At 37.0% G+C, this 23,989-nt stretch overlaps 1 protein-coding gene across 1 annotated transcript in view; it reads right to left on the bottom strand.

Annotated features, from left to right (window-relative positions):
- TBC1D22A (TBC1 domain family member 22A) overlaps positions 1-23,461 on the bottom strand; it is a 145,761-nt gene extending 122,300 nt beyond the window's left edge. The window contains exons 1-5 of the mRNA XM_005519202.3: positions 23,305-23,461; positions 20,903-20,959; positions 18,895-19,235; positions 17,957-18,136; positions 2,262-2,332 (exon numbers count right to left, since the gene is read on the bottom strand). Of these exons, the coding sequence (XP_005519259.2) occupies positions 2,262-2,332; positions 17,957-18,136; positions 18,895-19,235; positions 20,903-20,959; positions 23,305-23,366 (711 nt within the window). The 5' untranslated portion in view covers positions 23,367-23,461. The remainder of the gene's footprint in view (positions 1-2,261; positions 2,333-17,956; positions 18,137-18,894; positions 19,236-20,902; positions 20,960-23,304) is intronic.
- Between the last annotated feature and the right edge of the window lie 528 nt (positions 23,462-23,989).

The following is a 23,989-nucleotide window of genomic DNA, read 5'->3' on the forward strand; positions in this document are numbered from 1 at the left end:
ATCCAACCTGGCTTTTAATCCGGGAATTACCATTATTACTCCCCCTTGCCTGGGACATTAACAGTAGGTCACTATTTGGTTACCATCAGAAAAAAGCATGGTGGAGCTTACGACCACAAAAATTGGAAGTACTTTTCTTTCCCACTCAGAAAAGAATATGAAAGAAAATGCTGCCTTACAGTATAGTAAAGTAATGATTACTAAACTACATCTTTGGATTTCCAAAACATACTAAATAAGGACCACATAATAGATAAGAAATCACAGCAGGACTTACTTAAGAAAAGCTAAGAATTTTCAAAATACTGTCATTTGGAGGTAGAAAACGCAAACAAACAAATAAAAATAATAATAAAAAATAAAATAATTTAAAAAATAAAATAATTTTAAAAATAAAATTAAAAAAATGAGCCAGATTTTTGTAGAACTCCTACTTGAAAAAAAATCCACTTAATTGCTGAAGTATAAAACAAGTAATCTGAAAGCAGGTTTTTGCAGAGGAATGGCAAGATGAAGTTGCAAACTGAACTGAAATAGATTCCAAACTGGAGTTGTTAAAGCAACAGAACAAGAGAACTCTACATTTAGGCATTTATTTAGATCAAGAATTCTAAATCAAAATCAATTTATAGAATTAAGTTAAAGCTTCTGGAAAGCCTATGCTCTTGCTAGAAATCAGGAGGAGTCAGCTCATTTATATTTGTATAATTTGCATAATTCCAACTCTCTAAACCTCACTGTCAGTCTTCTGATGCAGAACTTAAAAAATACTTATGCTTTAGCTTACTATGTTTCAAAGTCAACTTTGAGTTAGCAATAATTTTTCTTACTTTTAGCACTTTAAAACAGATATCCTAAACTTCAAGGAAAAAAATGCCTTTTTTACTACCAAAATCACATATAACTTTGGAAACAGAACTAAACTAAATTGTAAGCTCCATGTTAATTTCAATTACAGCAGGGTATTTGAATATCCACCGTTAAGCTGCATCTGCATTTAGCATTAGAAGGAACGAAGTTGCACATTTAGTTTAGCAAGAGAGACTCTTTCAGTCACTGGAAATCAGTGTCAATCTGAAGTAAATACTTTGCATTCCCTACAGAATTATTCTATAAAAAGCAAAGCTATTTAAGTCTACTCTCTGAAAAATTCAATAGTGCTAAACTGCTGTGTGTATAATTCAGAATTTTAAACAGTACTTAAATGCACGAAGATTTGCTGAGAAAGTGTCTTTCACAGCCTCTGGAGAGTAGACATCACGAGAGTTCTGCTTCTTTTTAATACAAACATCCTCATAAACCTTCTTCCAACCACAGGCACACAAACAACAGCTAAAATGCTTAACTGTTTGTCATCACAAGCATTATGGCTGAAAAGACTGACATGAAAAATACCTCTATGAAGAATAACCTGTGTTTTTCCAGAACCTTTTTAAACATAGTGCAAACACCAAGATGAAAAAAATCCTGTTCTGCAACACCAAACCCAGTGAATCACATATCCCATGAGCTTCTCTCTGACACCTAACTGAAACACCTCCATGTACTTCAGCTAACCTACTCACAAGCTACAGCTATTGCAAAATCCTCTGGCCACAGGGAAAAGATCAGATGCTCAGCCAGCCAAAAACTCGCACCACAAAAAAGGGATTAGCTTTTTAATGAGGTTGTCTCTCCAAACTGACGCACAGGTCTGACATCAGGAGAGCCAATGCCACAACTTAATTGACACGGTGGTTCAGAATTGTTCATCTTAAAGCACTATAGAAGAATCAGCCAAAGAAACCTACAGATCCTATCACTCCTTTTCCTCACTACAGTGTTATTTCTTTCTTGCAGTTACTTTAATGTGAAGTCAGAATGAAGTCTTCCGTAGGACACTGATAGTCTCTGATTCCCCAACTGTGCGTCTATTTTCAAGAAAACTGTCAAGAATGTACTTGTCTTTGAACTCTCTACCATTCCATCAAAACTGGTTCAAAGAAGCTACTGTTATCACAAGCCTTTCTTTCATAAAAAGCCAGGCTGAAAAATAAAGATACACAGCTGGCATGATTTACTACTACTTCTCATCCCCCTCCTTTCAATTTGATAGATTAATCTTGAAATTGAGTAAAAGAATGTAATTCCCATTACAATTCAGTACAAGACACGTTTCCAACCATCACTGATGAATTATGATTCATGCAAAATCATTTGCAAAGCTTGAAAAGCTATTAGTACTAAATGCAGAGGAAGAATAAAATAAAAATAGAACTTACTGAAAGAAGCTTCCATGCAATTGGACGAACCCGTTTGGGAATGCCAGACCAACTCAATTTTCGTAATTCATCTATTAAAATACAATGGTTTCATGAGCAGCAAGGAAACTACTAACAATTTACATACACTGATGTAGTCAAATTAGCACAAAGGTGTTTACAACAATGGTCTTCTTAGAAAATTCAGTGAATAAGGTAATCCAAATGAATTAAAAAAATACTGGATAATTGCTATCCATAGGGACACCTATGGTAATAGGTATGGATTGTGATAAGGTAACTTTCTAGAGTATTTCTCAGCATTACTTTTTGGTATACATGTCTTATATTGTCTCAGTTGGCAACTTACTACATAAATGTATTATTCTTCCAAGTATTTTTGAGATACATATGAAAGGAATACAGTGTTCAAAGCAGGTAAAGTATTATTAAAGTCTACACAAAACAAGGAGCAGCAGCATATGCTTTCAAAAAACATCAAGAAATTCACAGTACTTCTGCACACTAAATATGCATGGATGGAGGACGTACAAAAGCATGCTTATACATATAACCCCAAGAAATTTCACAGTTCACAATAAATTTCTCCCTTATCCTTCATCTCAAGGAGTCGAGAAGCATTGGGAGAATAAAAAATGACCAAAGGATCAGTAACATTAGAAAAATATGACACGACTAGATTTCAGTGTGAACCAAAGTCTCAGAACCAAAGAAACAATGAAAGCAGAACTTGTACAGATTAAGAGATAAATTCAAAAAGTCATAGACTGGCACAACAAATACACTTCATTATGAGTATGCTTTCACTACAAGGATTCAATAGTAAAAAGATGCAAAAAGCAACTGAAACAAGTTTAACTCATTGTCATACTCCAACTGTGATCATCATGCATAAGCTGCCTGACAAAAACCCCAGACAGCACCTGTTTAACTTAACCTTGTTTCTCATTTTCTGATCTTCTTTTTCCAGCGCACTTCTACTTCCTTTCCTCTGCCCCCATTTAGCAAAACTCCAATTATTTCTTCCCTTCATGGTCACAGCTTTGCTAGTGCTATATACAAATTTGGTATTTCTGAAATTATTATCAGGCACCACTGGTCTTGTAACACTGCACTTCCCTAAATGATCCCAGTGCTTCTTTCCATGCAATGACACTCTTTGGGCACCTCTCACACAATTCCCCCTTCACTGCTTGTGAAATCCAGGCATACCATAGGGGTCTATCTACAACTTGTGTTAGCTTCTCACACTGTGGTTTGTTACAGACAGTAATTTCTCACATTGCCTACAGTAGTTCTCCACACCCCAGGAAGTTTGCTCAGCCTCCAAGCAGCTTCAGCATTGGCTTGCAGCCCCTACCACTTCTGCACCAAGCTTCAATTCCATCCACAATTTGATGCCAAGTAAATCCCCACTATACCAAGCACTACAGCATAAGTAACAGTATCACTGGTTTTATTCCTCTAAAATCCAGAAAGGCAGGAACTGGTCAGAAGATGATGTAAAGGCAAAGTAAACATATAATATGAACAAGAGTAGAAAAACAGTATTTTATATAGTTTATGAACAAAAATAATCTTAAAAAAGAGATAATATCTGCCTTAGCTAAACAATCTACAAATTACATATGTATTTCCCTTCCACCCCAAAGCAAAGACAGTTAGCTCCAGTTGTTTTAATATCAATGAAAGTCCCAGGTCTTCAAAAGCAAAATTTCCAACTGTAAATCTTCCTGCTCTACTCCTCTTTGTGCAGTATTTATGAACATATATGTTTTACTGGGTCTGATCTATTTGTGTCCAGGCTGAATGGGAACCAATCTTATGCATTAGTTTATTACTTCCTTACACAATCATTTTGCTCAAGTTTCAAGTTTTGGCTACCTTTACATACAACTGTACCATTTACAAGCCATATAATTAGTATATGAGGAAAACAGAAAATAAATTGTAACTTAGCAACTACTTTTATTATTTTCTAGCAACACAATTGTCCATTCTCAACTCTATGCCTACCAAACCCACTCTTTCACCTCCACCTTTAACTCAACTCTATAACAATACATGTCCAAACATGGGTACCAACCTCTAACAACAACTCATGTAAAGAAATGAAAAGTATAAAAAAGGAAAATATGCAGATCTACTGTCACAATCGGAAATGTGAAGCACTTGATTAAATGAGTGACAGATCATCCCAAATCACCCAGTACAAAAATTCCACTTTCTTTTAAGTCACTCATTTAAGGTCAAAGATAGGAAATTCACAAGCAAATTGGAATAGAGCTTATTTTGACTCCCTCCCCTCCTGATGTTATTCTGCAATGAACATACATTTAATTTAATTAGGGATAGCTTGGACTACCACGTAATTCCAAACAATAACACACACTATGGGAGTAGGTTCAAAAGGACTGCTCTTTCTGGAAGGAAATCTCAGCACTGGAGACATGGAAGTAAAAGCCAAGGGCATATTATCTTTTTTTTACAATATAACACTTATTTGAAACAGATTCTCTATTTATCCATCATGTAGGATTTGGGAGTGAATATGTCCCTGCATTATTCCATGCTGAACACAATTATTTATGTTGCTTTGCCACTGCCTTATCCTCTCTGGAAGCTCTTTTTATGCCTAGATTGTCTGCTGGGCCTACAAAGTCTTTGGCAATGTTTCTTCTCCCAGTATATCTGAGAAAAAACATTTAAAGCTAATTTTTGTGGTTTTAAGTTTCTCAAACTCTCTTTTAGAAATGCTTCCATTCATTGGCCTGATAGATTCATATTCTGCTCTGCTCTCCTTATTTGACGCAGAACTTTACCTTTTGGATTGTATTTAATAACCTCCTCTACTCTGTTGTCATGCCATTCTTCTGAACTTTCTCAAGGCTTTTGCTTTGGTTTTGCTTTTGTAAGTGGTACAGTAATTGCTTTCAGGACAGAGAACTGTTAGACAGATAATTGCACAACAGAGAGTTAACACAATTCCATCACAAACCATTACCCCTGTCTATTTCTTCACACTGACTGCTGTTCTGTATCACAGTCTTCCAAAATTCCAGGATCTCAGACTAATGCAAAAAAAGAAATAAAATTCTGGCCCTAACTTTTCTGTACAGTGAGCTAACTCAACTACTATTTTCCCAGTGACAAAGAGCACACATTAGAACTCAAAGGGGCTATGCAAGAATTCTCACCAGTAGCAAACCCCAAAAGCACACAGTCTGACCCTAGCATGGCACTATTGCTAAAACATCAATTCACATTATGCTTTCCTCTGATGGTTCATCACCAAAACATGAGGAAAGAAAACAAAAGACCCTGTCCTTTCCAACAGTCACAACAGCAGGACAAAAGTTGCTCCTGGAAGACTTAGTCTAACACTACTATAACATAAAATAAAAATGCTTCTGGTGACAAGAAAAAAAAATTGAAGCATATACACAAAAGTACCATTTTAGACATACATAAAAGACTGTCAGTAAAACTAAATTCTAATACTGCTGTTAAAATGCATTAACTATATGTGCATTTTATTAGACATACATAACTAAATTTTACAGCAAGTGTCTCTATTACAGTCTTTAAGATGGACTTTATTCTTACAAATGACTCAACAGGTGAATTCCTAAAAATCAAATAACAACACGCAATTGATAGTTCCCCACAAAATCCTTCTCTATATTGGAGAAAGAAATGGATTTGACGAGTGGACTCTTTGGTGAATGAAGAATTGGTTGAATGGTCACATCCAGGGAGTAATGGTCAGTGGCTCAATATCAAGATGGAGATCAGTGATGAGCAGTGTCCCTCAGGAGCTCATACTGAGCCCAGTGTTATTCCATGTTGGTGACATATACTCCAGGATCAAGTGTACCCTCAGCAAACTTAAAGATGACACTGAACTGAGTGGTGTGGTTGACACACCCAAGAGCTGGGATGCCATCCAGAGGGACTTGGACAAGTTGGAGAAGTGGGATCATGGGAATCTCATCAGGTTTAACAAGAACAAGTGAAAAGTCCTGCACCTGGGTTGGGGCAACCACCCACCAGTATCAACAAGGCCAGGAGATGGAGGAATTAAGGCAATAAATACGGGAGAAGGACTGATGGGCACTGGTGGATGAGACGCTAGACAGGTGAAAAAGCCAAACGTGTCCTGGGTTGCATCAGAAGCAGCATGGCCAGCAGCTCAAAGGAGGTAATTCTCTCCCTCTACTGCATTTTGGTGAGACCTCCAGGTGGGCAAAGAGTACTGCATGCAGCTCTAGAGTCCTCAGTAAAAGAAAGACATAGACCTTTTGGAGTGAGTCCAGAGGGCCATCAAGATGATCAGGGGGCTATAATGCCAAACAGATTTTTAAGTTTTATACATTTTCCATATATTCACAGCTCTGTAGACTACTATTATATAGTTATATAGCTCCTTAACTAACTATAGTACTTTGCCTACCCCATTACTTAAATTTTAGAACAACAAGCTAACTTTCCTGGAATCTTATTTAGTCTTGCCTCTACAGTGTGAACCAAGGACATCCTTATTTTCTATATATATTGTAGACAAAATAATTGTGGGGTTAGAAGCTAAGGGCAGCTTCACTGGGGGGCAGAACCAAAAGGGGGGAATCACTTAATTAATTGTTCTTCTAATTGGATGATTTCTGTTAATTATGCTAATTTGTTAAACTAATAAAATTGTCAGGATCCTGAACTGTGTGTGCATTTTGCCATATTTGCACCATGAAGGACCCTCATTAAAGGAAACCACTTTTTATCATCTTAATATTGTTTGGCTTCTGGCATCGGCTGGACCATCTCTCCTATGAACAGAGGCTGAGAGTTGGGGTTGTTCGGCCTGAAAAAGAAAAGGCTCTGGGCAGACATTGTTGTGGCCTTTCAATACTTAAAGGGAGCTTATAAGAAAGATGGGGACAGATTTTTTGTCAGTCTATTTTGATATGACAATGGGTAATGGTTTTAATCTGAAAGAGAGTAGCTTCAGACTAGATATAAGGAAGAAATTTTTTAGTTGTGAAGATGGTGAAACACTGGAATGAATTGCTAAGAAAAGCTGTGAATGTCCCATCTCTGGAAGCATTCTGGGTGAGGGTCTCGAACCAATGTGATCTAGTTGAATTGTAGGAGAGTTGAACTAGACGGCTTAACGGTCCCTTCCAACTTAAACTATTCTATGATCTGAGTATTTTAATTAATCATTAAAATTAATATATTTTAAATATTTTAATTAATTATTAAACTATTTGTCATTGGCTGAAATGTTACATTCTCCCTAGACAAAGAACAATGCCAATGAATTGTCATTAGCGAACTCCTTCCAACTGCAGATTTCCCAAGTAATTAGACATCATAGTTTTAAGTTGCTGAGTATGTCCCAAAGCACAGATTTTCTATGAAAGAGTTTTAATTGCACCTACAAATCAGACACACATTTTCAATCAAGATAATACTGAAAAAATATTCTTGCTTCAATATAATTAATTATTTTCCTAAACTTCCAGAACAATTATTTTGAAAATGAGTATTTGTAAACATTCTAATTACAGGCATGATCACTTGTTAAAAGTGTGAGCAAAGAACCAGCTGACATTAGGCAGATCCAAAAACAGTATCTGTAAAACCATGTCTATGAACTCGGTCCCACACTGAAAGGACACTTTCTGAAGAAACAGTTGAAACCTCAGCTGTTACTCTTTTTCAGCTGCTTCATTATTTGACATAATTCTGTGAAGAAGGCATATTAAAGAATTTATAAATCCCATAAATTTTAGACAAAAAGTATCTCAATTTGCTCCCACTAGCCAACTATCATTTCTGCTTAGGAGACGGCAGTTACTTTCCACAGAAACATTATTGCTTTAGGATATCTTATTATGAGGGTATAATGTGGAATGAAAATTCTTCAAATTAATATGATTAACTTAATTTTGGAAAAAAATTGTTTTATCTGGTTTACTACAGTACATTTACAGATACGTTTCCTTTCTCTGAAGAAGAAAAAGTTTAAAGCAATTGCTCTAACAGAATCCTTAGAAGTATCCTTTTTACTGTATTTAGATTTAAAGACTTCTCATATTCCATAAATATTTCATGGGGAATTTTACAAAGAAAACATGCCATTAGTTTACCAGCCTTCAACTGTACAAGCAATTACTGGAGTTAATACCCACTACACTCAAAACACATGAGGGCAAACAACCAAGTGTACAAGTATTTTTCTTGGAACTACAAGCTAATCATTCTGTCTGTTACAAACATATAAAAAATAAGAAATATTAAAGGAGTTCAAAATTTCTTTGTATGTATTATTCATTTTTCATACAGCTGTTATTTCATTGAGCTTACTATAAATGGCTACATAAAGTGATGGCCTGCATGAGCAACTCCATGATAGATATGATAAACTAGATTTACATGTTTTATGCTCCTATAACATAAATTCCTTGGATATTTTAACTATACAAAGCTGGAAAATTCTTTCAAAAGCATAGATGCACAGAACTGCAGCTCCCCCAACAGTATGTTATAATACAGGCAGTATATATAGAAAATAGCTTTAATAGAGGGCTTGTTATTACTATGGCAACCACAGCAACTGGTTTTCAAAATGAATAATAGCTCTGTTAGGCACTTCATTAATTTATTTTTTTTTTTAATCAAACACTGCCCTTAATCTTCTCAGTGGAACAAAGAGCTACTCTGAATGCTGCAGAAACAGGAAATAAAGTCCAATCCACCTTTGCAAATACAGGGTAAGATGCTTTTCAGAGCCTTTGCTAGAAAAGAGTAGGAAAGTACATCTTGCCTGCTACTTCACATAAGAAGTCAGAAGCAGATGAGGTTGGTGTTACAAGGTACAAAAAAAAAACAAGTAATTAGAAAAACTAAAACAAAAAGATTATTGAAACTGCTAAGACCTGCAACACGTAAAGCCAGTGATGGAAATGATAAGTAATGAAGAACAACCGTGGCAGCAGATGATGCTGCTTTACACTGCTCCCCCAAAACATTCAATTTCTGTGCATCGTCAACTGTTTTTATTTTTACATAAATGTCATTGAAACAGTTTCTAACTTTTCACATACAACTAAGAAAAAGCTTTTAAACCCTATTCTGAATGTTCAAAAAAACAAAGAGCAACTCTTACTGATTTAATTATGAGTCTTTCCTCCAGTTGTTGCACTGGAAGTATGATTTTAGTTTGGCTTTACATTAGGTTCTATTATATCAAATTTCTGATAAGGCTATGTCATAGAGTGACTTTACCTTTAAGACAGCTAAGGAAGTTGAAGCTGCTGGTGGCTGATGGGAGTATTTTCTCCTGACCAATTATCGGTCATTTCTGAGAATTGGCGGTGGTTTTAACCATTCAGAAGTGAGATCAACTTGTGAACACCACCTTAAGATGTAAAGCCAGAGCTCTCTTGATGTTTTTGGTTTCCGGCTTCTGAAGAGGTAATAGGCTCTGTCTCGGCCTCCTCTCACCCCCTCCAGGCCGGACAAGGCCACAGAGGGCAGGGGGGGAGAGAAATGGAGCTGGACAGCCTGACTTGGTTTGTAGTTTCTGCTGCTGGACTGAAACCTGACACCATGAACATCTGTAGCTTTTCCAAGACTTTAACTCTTTTACTACCTGGATGAGACATACAGATTACTCCTTTTTCCGAGCGGGAGAGGGGGGAGAGGGGGAGAATCAACATGAAAAAAGACATCATAAAACCGTCAAAGACCATGAAGAAGAGAGTTAAGTTTTAGATGGGGAAGAGAGAATAAGGAGATGCTTTATAAGCTGAAATATTTTTCTGTTAAAGCTTTGGAATTTTGGAATGGAGTGTTTAAAGTGTGGATTTTGAGCAAAAGGTGGAGTAATTGTGATACAGTGAAGTGCTAGAACAGAGCGGGGAGAAGTAATAGTTGAAGATTTGGGGCCGTTGTAGAGGCAAAGAGAAAACTTCTGTTTCCAGAGAAGCTCACAGAGACAGATGAAGAAAACTTTTGCCTTTGAATAACTCATCCTTAAAAATGACATCCCTAGACTCATTGACCCATACACACCTCAGAGTGATGTGAAATGGGAGGAGAGAACTGATGATAGGATTTCCGGGCAGCTGGCATCAGAGAAATAGAAAGCTATAACAGAAATAGTTTTCTTGTGAGAAGCTCCATAGATTAGCAGAAGAAGACTTCTGTTTCTCTATAAAGGCTGATGAAAAGACTCTAGCAAGAATTGGGACTGTTTTAAACACCAAAGTTCCAAAGTTTTTTGTCTCTATGTTGTCATGTGAACAAGGAATGGTTGGGTAGTGGGGGATAAAGGGGTTTTCTGGAGGTTTATTCTAGTGTTCTTATTCTTGTAGTTCTGTTAATAAACTTTCTTTATTCCTTTTAAGTTTTAAGCCTGTTTTGCTCTTGTTCTAATCCATATCTCACAGCAAGAAATAAGTAAGTTTTCTAGTAATTTTTTTAGTTACTGCTTTAAAACCATGACAGGATAGCCCTTAACCTCTAATCCACATAACTTCTCCTCAGTTAACTGCAAACATACATTACGTCCAGAGTAGTTGTCCATTGTGGCTAAAACACATGTTAGAGCATACCAATAATCTGCATCAGGGAGACAGCATAGTACAGACATACACAGTGAAACTAGCTCCACTGTGTTTACCTTCCCATACAAGTTTTATGTACATCTTCCAGTTCTGGGCATGCTGCTAATGAAATAACAATGACTTATGTTCCTACTTTACTAATAGTGAAAGAGATACTAAAAACCTGAACGATTAATTATACTTGCTTGAGCCTTCGTAAACTGACTTACAAGCTGTGTGTGCCACTCACTACAACATGTACATTGCTAATCTTGATGTTCAAAAGCTTCAGGACACAGAGCATGTTCAAAGTTCTCAGCAGTCTTGTTCGTGACATTCTTGGTAAGTCCCTCCCCTACCACAAGGTCTGCAAGAAGTCATGAGAAGAGGCAAAGCTGCTCCCTCAGTCTATGACTTCAAGAGAGAACACTGAGCCTCTCACCCATCTATTTTAATGGATACTACAGCTTTCACAAAGTGTAAGTTCAGTTTTCATGATGCTATCAGGTACGGAAGGGAGACAGCACACCAAAAACAAACAGCCATACAAACACAAAAACTGCAAGAACACTTCATCATATAGTACCTCTCTTTATCCTAGTTCATCCAGACTAAAATATCCCTCTCGCTGTATTGTTCACCACATGGCTAAGACTCACACACTGTTTTTGAACACCTGTTCACAAGTCAGTGCAATGTTGAAAATTCTGCTAAAACTTTACTAGACACAAAAACCCCTTTTAACTAATCTTGCAATTTAAAGTAGAATGCTATCTAATTATTTTCTTTTTTTTTTTAACCACCAAGGCAATATTTCTTAACTACCAAGGCAATTTTGTGTGCACACAGGAATTTAAGTGATAATTTAGTGTTGTTTTTGGTTTTTTTTAACAGTAACTCCTTCACATCAGCTGAACTTATGGGGGCCACTGTAATGTTCTACATCCAAATTCACTTGGAAAAAGACATAGTACAGAACTCCACCCTTCGTTAATGGAGCCATGAGTATAATATCGGGGTTTTAAGGACTGGGCCAAGAGCACACTTCTTTTTGAGCAGAACAATGGTTTAAGCCTCATCTGTGTAGCTCACAATGCCTCTTACCCATTTATTAATTTGAGTAATACTTGAAGACTGAAACTCTTGACCAAAAAATAAGGGAAACCTTTAGGTTACAGGATTCTTTTTCAGAACTGAGAAAAGGGAAAGATTATGTTATTTGTTAATAGGAGCTCCAGCTGTTCAGCCTTACTCTTTTTTTTTCCTTAATAAAAACTTTATTCAATGAAAAGTGGTGTTTGGAACACATAACAGTAAGGAGTCTTCACTCAAGTCAAAATTAACAAATCCTTGTTAAAAGATAACAATATTAATCTTTTAATTAAACTAGAGCTCTTCTGTAAGTCCTTTGATACAGACCCCCACAACATCCTTGCCACTGAAACTGGAGAGATTTGTTTGATGGATGGGCTGTTAGATAAGACATTCAGTCAGTTCATATCCAAAGAGTTACAGTCAATAGCTCAATTCCAGGTGAAAACCAGTAACGAGTGGTGTCCCACAAAGGTCCACACTGGAGCCAATACCATTTAGCATCTTCCTCAATGACACTGACAGAGGGATGGAGTGCACAGTCAGTAAGCTGGCAGATGACACCAAGCTGTGACGCAGTGGATTTGCTGGAAGGAGCACATCCCATCCAGGGAGACTTGGACAGGTTTAAGAGGTGGGCCCAGGCAAACCCCATGAAGTTCAACAAGGGGAAGTGCAAGATCCTGCACCTAGACTGGAGAAACCACTAGAATCATCACAGGTCTGGAACTACTATGTCAGTCTAGGATCTTAACAAAAGAGAAAAATACATCCTCAAGAAACAAACTATGCAACATCTTCTCAAAATTGTTTCAGGAATCTATTATCATCTAGTTACAACAAAAAATCATAAATTAATACCTTTACATTGAAATATTTCCCTAGAGCAGTAATCAGAATAAATGCTTACTAGTAAATAAAAATAAATAATTATGAGACCAACCCACAGAAAACGGGAAGACAAAATACTAATCCTGCAAAAAGTAACTAAAAAAGTAATCAATAATGAATATTGAGCATTCATTTCTTCCAGAAGACTCTGAATCAATAAAAAAAGATGTTACAAAGTCTATTGGTAGAATACTGCCCTTTTTTATTAAATTTTTTTATTAGCTAAATAGGAAAGCACATTTTGTCGCTAAAAAGCTAACTAGAACAGAACAAGAATCAGAGAGGACACCTTTTGGTGATAATTTGAAAAGACAGATATGACTGATGGCATGTCACACAAAGCAGCAGTAGGACACATGTTAACTTCATACTATATATCAACTAACTGAAAGAAGAATAAGCACTCACATGACCAACTACAAGTAATTCACAGCTGCAGGGGGCATTAAAATTCAAAATTACATGGATGTACTAGGAGCACAGAGATAAATCACAGTGTAGCTTAGAACAGATAAATTGATGAAGCTGGGAACAACATTAATCAAGTTCGTTTCAATTAATGTATTTTGTAAAGTTATTGAAACTTTTCAGTAGTACCAGTTTGGCAAGCAATTTAACAGAACATAACAGACTGCTGTTACAGAATACTAGATTTATGAGCCATAAGTGAAAGAAAAGGTAATTAGTACGTTAGATCAGGTTTAATATAAATCTAGAATGGATGTGACCATGAATAGGAAAATCCTACTTTTCAAGCTGCAGCAAAAATACAGAAGACCACTCTGATGGGAAAAAGAGAAATCTAACATGCTTTCTTTCTGAATTTAATTTCCAGAAACCCACTCTTGAATTCACAGACAACACAGACAACCAACTACTGTTATGAGATAATCTGAGATTACAGCATTTTTAACTCCTGTATAACTACGCAAGTATTTTTTGTCACAATCATACTAATCAAAAGTTCAGCTATTTTTTAAATGTTCTGACCGACTTCACAACATTATCCACTACTTCCATAGCAAAGGACTACCTAACAGACAGCACCCAACTCAGGAGCTTGTAGTACCCTCTGAAAAGGTCTTCTTTTCTGAGATTTGGTCAGAAGGAAGAAGAGAAATAGATGAGTGTTTAAAAAAGTACAATGAAAAGTGCTCTCGAATCTGTACAGCAGCTGGAATAAATTTAAGATTGGAATACTTTACAATTTTCATGGGTGCTTTTACAGGGCTCTCTCTTATTTTTGTCAAGGTAGTATGCTAAAATGTCAACATATTATTTTATTCAGCTTGGGATTTGTCATGTCTAAGTAGGAAAAAAAGTGACCCTAGCATGCAAAACAATTTTACAACTTAAGAAATTAGTTGGTTTGACTCTGAAATAACACGTTATATTGCATAACAGTAGCATTACAATGTTATGAAGTTTTATTAAACCAAGAGAACATGGTACACCCAGCTTACTATTGGTTGTTGTTTTACTTGAACACTTCTCACATCCAGTTAAATACTCATTAGCCATATATGTGTAAAAAAGCAGAAAAATTGTTGATTTGAAGATAAAGAAGGAGTTAAGGAAGTGCTTTAATCAGCTAATTTTTAAACTGGTATTAAAAACCCATCATAAATCTGCTATGCTGAAGCTTTCAAGTATGCAATAACTTGTTTTGTCAGATTTTATCAACATTGCTTACATTGCATTTGAACAGTAAACAGCTCCCTGGTTTTTTTTCACAAACATTTTACAAGATTATTGAAAAACACAAATTTAATAAAAATAATTAAACTTTAATTGGAAACCTGATAGACACAGCAGTACTGTTCCTCTAATAAGTACAAAGTGGTCTGTGAAGAAAAGAATAATTTCTTCTCAGAAATACTCCCCCCATACTGTTTTGTTAAAGTTCTGTTCCCTCTTAAAGCAAGCAACTGTTTGCAAAAGATTCTACAAGCCCATCTTCGCTCAGTAATGCAAGGTCCATTACAAGGAAAGACAAGACCTGAAATGAAGTAAGTCTACAGCAAACTGACTGCAAGTCAAGCACGAACACAGGTTGATTGCACAAAAACTACTGTGAATGATTCCTGCTGAATAACCTGGCATGCAGTACTGGGAGTGGGAAACTATTCAGTCAAATAGACCCTTACAGTCTACTCTGCAGCTGTCTCCCAAACTCAGCTATCCTAGAGTCCCACTCTGCCTCCTGAATCTGCCCCCGTGCACCTCACAATAGGCTCCTTCTATTAGCCCACATTTCTTGCAGTAACTACTATTTCCACAAGTTCAAAGTATCTAGCTTGTGGACCAAACCCAACTCCAAAATCTCTTAGTGGTTTCCAATGACTAAAATAATCTTCACTTCCAAATTTATATACATAATCCGCCTTTTTGAGAGTTTTCTTGTGAAAGAACACACCCTTTCACACCTCTAGTTGGCATACAAGACTAAACTTGCATTTTACACTATCTTTATAGGATAATGACTATTCAACTGTGACTGAAAGGATTTCAAGGTCATTTGTATTACTCTGTATTCATAGTCAATGCTGATTTCTCCCATTATGATAAGAGGATATGTGCATGAAATGGCTACAGTTCCACAGATTAACTTACTTTTATTTTGCTTTGAAAAGACTCGTTACATAATCTGTTTCAACAATATGCAAAACTAGATCAAGGAAACAAACACAATAGAAATAGTTTACTTCTGTTACTTCTACTTCCAAAAAAAAATCAAGCCTAATACTTGCAGAAATGAAGAGAAATATTTATAAAAATATCTCCATGTCTTACTAATTTCATTCATTGTTACAAACAAAACCCAACTATTTGTGGCTGTAAAACAAAACAGACCCACACATACCACATCATCACACATATGCACAGACAGAATAAGCCATCTGCAAGAGAATAGCCACCTATCCCTGTATTACTCACCACAAATTTTAGCTTGGAGCCTACTGCCTAGTTTCTACCTTCCAGTATTGTTCTGAAGAAAAGCATGGGGAAGAAAAAAAACCCAAAACAAAACTACAAAAAACACCCTAACAACAAATTTAAAAACCCACCACACACAATCTGCAGTGCTTTCCAAGTCCACTGCTGTCATTATAAATCAAGAATACTTTTTAAACAATCTTCACCGTAGCACAGAGCTGAACCAAACATCCTCCAAAAATGCATACATTAAAAATGCATATAGACATGCACACACAGATTCTGATGAATTGTGTATATGGCAATAAGCATATACGTTTGCATAAGTATATATATATATACACACATACACTTTCCCTACCATATACCAACAATGCTACTACTATTATATATGATGTACTAAGAGCTTCATGATCATCAAGAGCTTGCACATCATCAATAACAAGTTTATTTCCTCCACTAAAAAAAAAATCATGTATTACCCATAGACAGATAACTATAGATATATGTGCTATCGGACATATTCTAGATACAAAAGGCAAAATATTTACATCAAAAAATCAAAACTGGGTGTAAAATTCTATTCACACAACTTCAAACTGTACTAATCAGTTTGTACAGCAAGAGATTGTACAAGCTTCCAATAAACAGATGTAGAAAAGGCATTATTTAGTTGTTTGTACAAGAAATAATATTGCAAGCTTACTAGATATTTTTCACACTTGAATATCATGGAAGCATATTCAAATTTTACTTTCCTACATATATTTCAGTGTGAGATTCATAAAGTTCAATAGCAAAAAAAAACCCAAAAAAACACTAGTTTGTTTAAATAGCATTGACTAAGTTCACCACAGGCAGGGTGACTGCAGTCCTAATAAGACTGGAAATTTTCTTCCAGAATTATTTCACCTTAATCCATAGGTCAGATTTACTGGTAAAGTACTCCCAACAAATTAGGCAGCACAAGTAAAATGGATAGGTTTAAACTGAACTCTCTTTCCTCTGATTTTGCAACCTTGTGTAACAAAGATTTCTACCACCACAACATTCTTAAGCTATGAGTTTTCATGTTAGTCACAATCACAAAGGTCATAACATCTGCTAGATCAAAGGGCTAAAAAGCAAGATTTGATTACCATTTTCAAGTTTACATAAAATACGTTTTAATACCTCCCTTTATTCCTAGCTGCATTTCATAAGAATGTCCTATAACTCACTGAAATGCTCAATCTCCTGCAGTTATTATAGTTACCATAATTGTACTTGCCCAGCAGCAATCTGACAATAAGACACAGCATAGAGGAAAAAAAATTAAAGTCACAACTTGGACTGTATTATATTGAAGAAGCCTCATGACAATGACCAGGAAGGAGAGCATCAATTCAAGAACTGCAAGCATGCAATTTATACTTCTTTCTCTAAGTTTCCTGGAGATACTTCCAGAATGGTCAACCTCAAAGACATTTTCTTTTTTCATGACTTTGCCCTCAACTCCCAATCACCAAGTTCTCCAAATTCAGTGTACTAATTCTGCTTCAGATTTTCACTTGGGATACAAAGCCATTTGATTCTGTGATACCCTCTCAGCACTTGTATTGACTATTCAGCAGCTAAAATCCAGTATACAAAGGGAACATTCAAGTTATCTGACAATACATTTGTTTTCCCATTGACTTGTTGTCAGCATTCACAGATGAGACACAGAACTACTGTATCAGCCTGTGAACATGAAGAAGGCTCACTGAGTAGACAAGCAGTAATACTTACAGGGCTCATCATTTTTCACTCCTATTTATTTCCAAGCATGAAAATCACACTTATACACCAAGCTGTTCCATTATCAGGCATTAACAATAAACACAGCTAATTATACTTTGGGGTGTTTTCTACAGAGATTAGTGTAGCAGGAAGAAATAATGTGAGAAAGAACAAGAAACCACTGAACGCCCCACATATTAGCATATGCATAGGACATATGCAAATCATTGATTAAAAGGAGTACTACGAACTCTCAATTTTATTCTTTCTTTTGTAAGATCAATTTTTAGTGTTGAAAGGATTAGATTCTAACCAAACCATATGGCAGGACAGTACATCAAACAGAAAAATCCTATAGTTTAAGAATAATTTAGATATAATTCATAGGTCCTATGGAGAAACACTCACCAAGATCTGTATTTGGGCCAGCAAGTAGCTGCCTAAATTTGTCTAATCGAGACGCTTCTCTCTCAGTTAATGCAGGAGTAACTGAGGTGCTGTAGTCTGCCATTCCACTTGTCAAGGGAGGTATGGAAGTTTGTGGAAGTGACTGTGATCTCTGCATGGAAGAATTTTCACTAGCATTATCTGAAGGGAAAAAGAAGTACAGCAGTTAGTAGTGAGAAGGCTAGTAATCAGTTGAATTTAATTTGAAAATTTAAAATAGAATTCTGTTTTTGAAAAATGCAAACTCAAATACAGCAGAAGTGGACTTCAAATTACTTGGATTTAGCAAAAGGAGCTTTTTGCTTTGAAGCAGTATTCCACAACTAAAATACATCAATTAGAGATCATAATAATAGCAAGGCTCGTGGATTTCTAAAATCTCTATATTATTAAAAGCCATTTTCATTCTTCCTAACATTCTTTAAAAAAAAAAAAACAATCACTGAGAAATCTTGAAATTATTGCAATTTAAAGCTTTTTACAAAACCATGGAACACATCACATGAGGATGAATCTCCCAGTCCACCTGCATTATTTTCTCCAGCTTTTCAATATATTTCAATTATGATTTATTTATATTTTTTCACAATAGTAGCATAACTATTAATTGAATAAAACTTAGTGCATTTAACCAATAAATTACATTCAATAGTGGAACTTCCTTCCAAAATTGGAGATTTTTTAAGGCTGAAAACAAAAAAGTTTAATTATTCTTCCCTCACACACATGCATTACAATTTAGTAAGGCATGCAATCTTCCTCTCAAATAAATCACTAGTGACAAACAGTATTTTTCTGTGATATTAATAAAGGGTTGGGAAGGGTTTACTGTCTTACTGGGGCAAATATGGTAGCTCTCATCCTTTAAATTCCAACATCTTTTTCACTTTTCAACATACCTAATGAACTCGAAGTATGACCTTCACTGACTGATTTAACAAGCCTATTATCACCACATGCAGCTGAAGTCAGCTGTGCAAATTCCTCTTGTTTTTCTTCCTGTAGATGTTCTTCCTGAAATTTATGCTGTTCTTGTAGCTTGCTGTGATTCTGAATTACTTTGTGAGCTGTTTCCATGACCACTTCTGTATTTAAGTTTTCAGCAGCTATTGCTAGGAGTTCATCATCATCATCTCCAAGATCCCAAGCATCACTTGTGTTACTTTCAAATTCTTGGAAGGTGCTGACTTTCTTCAGTTTCACTGGAGTTGTAGGTGGCTTTGAGCCTGGTTTTATCAAGCTGTTCAAAAACAAGTAATATTTAGAAAACTAGTAAGGAAGCAAAACACTCTGGGTAGTACCAAACCCCATAAGCTTATAGTTGACACTATATAGGTAGCAAATATTTATCTCTCTACACTCATGTTGCCATTACATCCACCTATGGTAATACACAACTGAAGAAACCTGAGAACAATGTAAAAACTGGCACTTTGTTGCTTTGAATAGAAACTAAACAAATCTTTCCTTCCCTTTTCTTAAGAAAAAAAGCAAAAAACAAAAAAAAAGACCAACCCCAAAGTCACATGAAAGGATTAGTACTAGAATAGCTTATAAAATAGACAGGGCATACTGCACTGCTCTTGCTTCACCCATTTCTGTAGATTTCAGCCCTTTCAATGCAATTGCTGCATTACAGCACAGGAGCTGCAATCAAGCCATGGTCTACCCCTAAGTCATCATAAGCAATCACGCAACACAATCACTGTCATAAACAAACCAAGTCTCACCCTAAAACTCATTAAGTCTATCATTCCTCCCCATCCAGGCATGCCAGCATGGATTTCCTTCAGAACTTTGCTCTTCTCAGAGGAAAGATATTTCTTCTAGTTACTAGTCTAAGTGGACCCTGATCAGCTCCCAACCTTTCACCCCTCTGTCAACACACAGTATGAGATATGACAAGTATCCCTCCCTAGCCTGGCACTTGTTCTCACTTAAAGTAATACAGAGTAATCACGTCTCCCTTCAGAAGTGAGCTGAATAATGTATAAAGTTGGGAGGGTTTCTTAGTCTGTTCCCAAAAAATGAAGTTGCTAGCATTAATTTAATTGTGCGTTCACAGAATGGGCAAGATGGGAAGGGATCACAGATGGTCATTTGGCCCAAACACCCTGTTCAAGCAGGGTCATCTTGCACAGAATTGCATCAAAATGATTCTTGAGTTAATTACTGACCTCCCCACCTCTCCACCTGGGTTAGTTTTACTTTTCTCTGTTAAGATAAAGCAGGCAGAACTGCAAATCAGAAGTAGTTCTTCCCCAGTTCTCATATTATATCAGTTGCAACTTTTCTGTTACATGTTACAGGGAATATCTTCCCTAACAGGTGATACAACACTTACACTCACCTGACTTGCCAACACTGTCTAAAACAGCAAGGTCTTTATTCTGTCGCCTCAAACAACAAACCTGGGTTTTGTTACTGGGTCTCTATACATCCACATTTTGAACCAATAAATCAAATTGGTTTTAATTTCACCCTTAGGATCACTCATTTCAACTGTCTCCAACTCTGTATCATCTGAAAATTAACTAGAATGCTTACTTCTTGTACAGTCTGAAACTAGCCCTTGAAAAAAATCTAATAGAAGCATGACATCCTTCCAAGCAAATACTTGTCTCTGTAACACTATATTTTTCACTTCATCATGATTTCCCATGTGTAAGGCACTATAAATAAATTATAACGGTTGGCAATCTACGTTAAGATCTGAAAGAGCTGATTTGTTCCTGCAAATATGGTAACAACCAGGAAGTCACAAAGGAGAAGTCAGAACAAGAAGTGAAGATTATGACAAAAATTGAAAAAGGAAGATAACAATAAATTTACAGCCAACAGGAGAAAAAAAAAAAAAAAAGAGGAGATACAAAATACTTGGAATATTTAAATATTAGGTTAACTTACGTTCCATGCAATAATGGATCAAATGGTGGATGCTGAGCTCCATATACATGTTGAATACTAAAAGAAAAAAAAGATAGTTCTCACATAAAAAATAAACAAATATTTGGAGAGTTCCTATTTATTGAGTAGTCAATAATAAACAGAATTAAGATGTTCCAACAGTTCTGTTTCAAAAACTAAAAATCATGAAGCTGCAATTGATGTGCATACTAAGAAGTAATTTAATAAAAATTATTGATTTGCTAAACAAGAACTCTGAGACCTAAGCTAATGCTATTTTAGACTATTTTGTTTTTCTAACCAGGAATTAAAATAAGAAGTTAGATACTGCAGTAAGAATCTACAAAAATTCTCTTCTTGGATTTATCATTTCTTCCTCTCTTGTAAAAAATTAAAAACTCTCAAAGAAAAATCTATAAAGATTTAATCTTCTATGTACCTTTGTCACCCAAAATCCAAGTAGATAATTCTTAACCATTACTATTACTAAGGATGACAAAGCAGCAGAAAAATGCAGAAGGTGACAGGTTAGAAAATAAAAGCCATAGGAGTATTAAAAGAATTAAAAGAAACAAGCTTCCAGACTTATTCACTAGCTTCTAACATTACAAAATAGTGTGAATATCAAAACTCTCTACAAATTAGAAGTTCATTACCTCCCAGTTACTAGTATATAAAACTATTTTGTAAATAAAAAATGCCACAGAAGACACATCAAGACTTACGTGTGACTCCAAAATAGAAACTATTACAACAGAACTCACTAATTGTAAGAGAAATAAATTATATGCAACATTAACACCTAGCCAAACCTATAATAAAAATCACATGGAACAAACATGCCCTGCTGACATACTGAAAACAACCTCCAGACCATAAGAATGAGCAAGTCCAACCTTAGTAAACCTGAGATAGAACCAAGCCAAAAAGACTGCAGTCAAACCATTATAAGAGAGGCTTAGACTTTCACAAGAGGTGCAGCATTAACACCAGTGAAATTAGTCCTAGTGGTGACTGAAAATGGTGGTTTATCAAAACTCTTAATGATTTGTATGTGATTCCATGGAAATAAATTCCCCACCAGCCATTACACAGAACCACACGCCATCCTCTCCACAGGCACATTTCCTGCTCTACAGGGCTCACGTGAGGGTCAGGTGTCACTGTCCATATCCATACACACAGAATGGGCCTTTTCCTTACACCACTCTGTGAGTAACTGCAATGGAAATCCACTCAAACAGAAAGCAACAACCATCCTCTCGATGCCATGAAAAAAAATAAAAATCAAAGAGTACATTCTCCACAGTGTCCTTGCTTTTCCATAAGCCCGCAGTTGCCTGCAAATTAACTGCAACTATTTATAGACCTTATGCAAGAGAGGAAGGCCAGAAGTGTTTCACCCTCAAGAGATTCAGCTAAGTTACCTAAAGAAAACCTGTTAGAAGAAGTACAACAGTTGCACTGAAAAAGTCAGTTTGTAACTAAAGAAACAAAACCACGCCCAGTTAGTGATCATAGGTAACAAAAAATGTAAGAAGGTAAATAATGAGCAAGACTATGTTGCTGATTCCCATAAAGGATATAGAATACAGAGTGACTGCTCTCTGAGAACCACAAGCACACATCATTCTTACAAAAAGAACACAGAAAACTGTACTGAGAGAACAAGTTAGGGATGAGACCAGAGATTGTTATTGTTAAGTAATCATCTGAACACATATTCCCAGCCTAATATAACAGTCGAAAGAGTTAATGTGACTTTGGGGATCTATTCCCTGGAAAATCTTGACTGGGAAAATGTGCTTGTAGCTCCTTGCATTAATACAACGACTGGTCTGCTGTTCACACTTCAGGAAGAAAGTTAAGAAACTGACAATATTTTGAAGTACGTAGCAGAAACTAAAACATTTATATGCCTAGAAAACGCAGTGTTCTGTAAAGTATTTCCAAAATATCTTAACTTGTATCAAGTTTCAAAACATCCGAACTTGGCACTGCTGAGAGTTACAAACTCCCACTCAAAATTCCCCGGTGAATACATTCCCAAGATCACGTTAACTCCTTTAACCATGATGTCAGAAGGGAAGGCACATTCAGATAATTATTTAACGACCTTTCTGACACAAGTCAGAACCAACGCTAACTGACCACCAGCAATCTCCAGCAGACCACCGGAGGTGCCCAGCACTGGAAGGCTCCGAGCACTGTGCTAACAAAGCAATCCGGACACGGTCCCTGCGGCGGAGACTCACAGGACCCGCGAGGTCCCGTTGGGCCGGGCGGCCGAGGGGCAGGAACGCGGTGTTGGATTCACAGTGAAGCCGAACGGGCAGAGAAGCCCCCCCTGGCCCGGCATCATCCAGGGGCCCGCGACACCGGCCTTCCGCGGGTCCTCTCACCTGCCCGGCACCTTCGCGCCGCTCCGCTTCCAGAACTGCTTCCTGCCCCCGTCGCTCGCCATGGCGGCGTCACCTCATCCCCCTCCGCGCTCGCGGCCCCGGCCCGCTCCCTCAGGCTTCACTCCCCGCCATTCCCTTCCACAGAAGCACCACTGAGCGCCGCCATCTTGGGACGGGAAAACAACCCCGCGCCTCATTCGCCCCCCGAAGCCGTCCGGAAGTTTGAGCCAACCAGAAGTGAGATTGCTGCCGGCTGGGGCCGCTCGGGCCAATCGCAGCGAGGGGCTGCTGGGGGCGGGCGCTGTGGCGGCGGGCCCGGCCCGGCCCGGCCCGCGCTCCGGCAGGGAGGTTCCGGGAGTGTTCCCTGTCCGCGGCGTTCCTCTTACTCAGGAATTGCTTCGCGGCTCTCCGAGTGTCACGTTTTCAGACTTTAATTCTTTTTGATTGAACCGTACAGAGCAATTCCTCGGAGTACTGCTTAGAAGTGCAAAACTCGCCTTTTAAATGGATGGAGACACTAACTGGAGATAAGCGGGCATTGGTTTATAACAAAACCCATCGCATCTTTTTCCACTTCATATTTTTACAATTATTGCCAATTATCTATCCAGTTGGTAGGGATGGGGTGGGAGCGGGGGAACTTTAAGTTTCCCTTGTTTGAAAGTTCTCCAATCATTGTTCCCAC

Source organism: Pseudopodoces humilis, chromosome 5 (assembly GCF_049639895.1).
Source record: "Pseudopodoces humilis isolate 2021_Gansu_Grassland_sample_001 chromosome 5, ASM4963989v1, whole genome shotgun sequence".
NCBI classification, from domain to species: Eukaryota; Metazoa; Chordata; class Aves; order Passeriformes; family Paridae; genus Pseudopodoces; species Pseudopodoces humilis.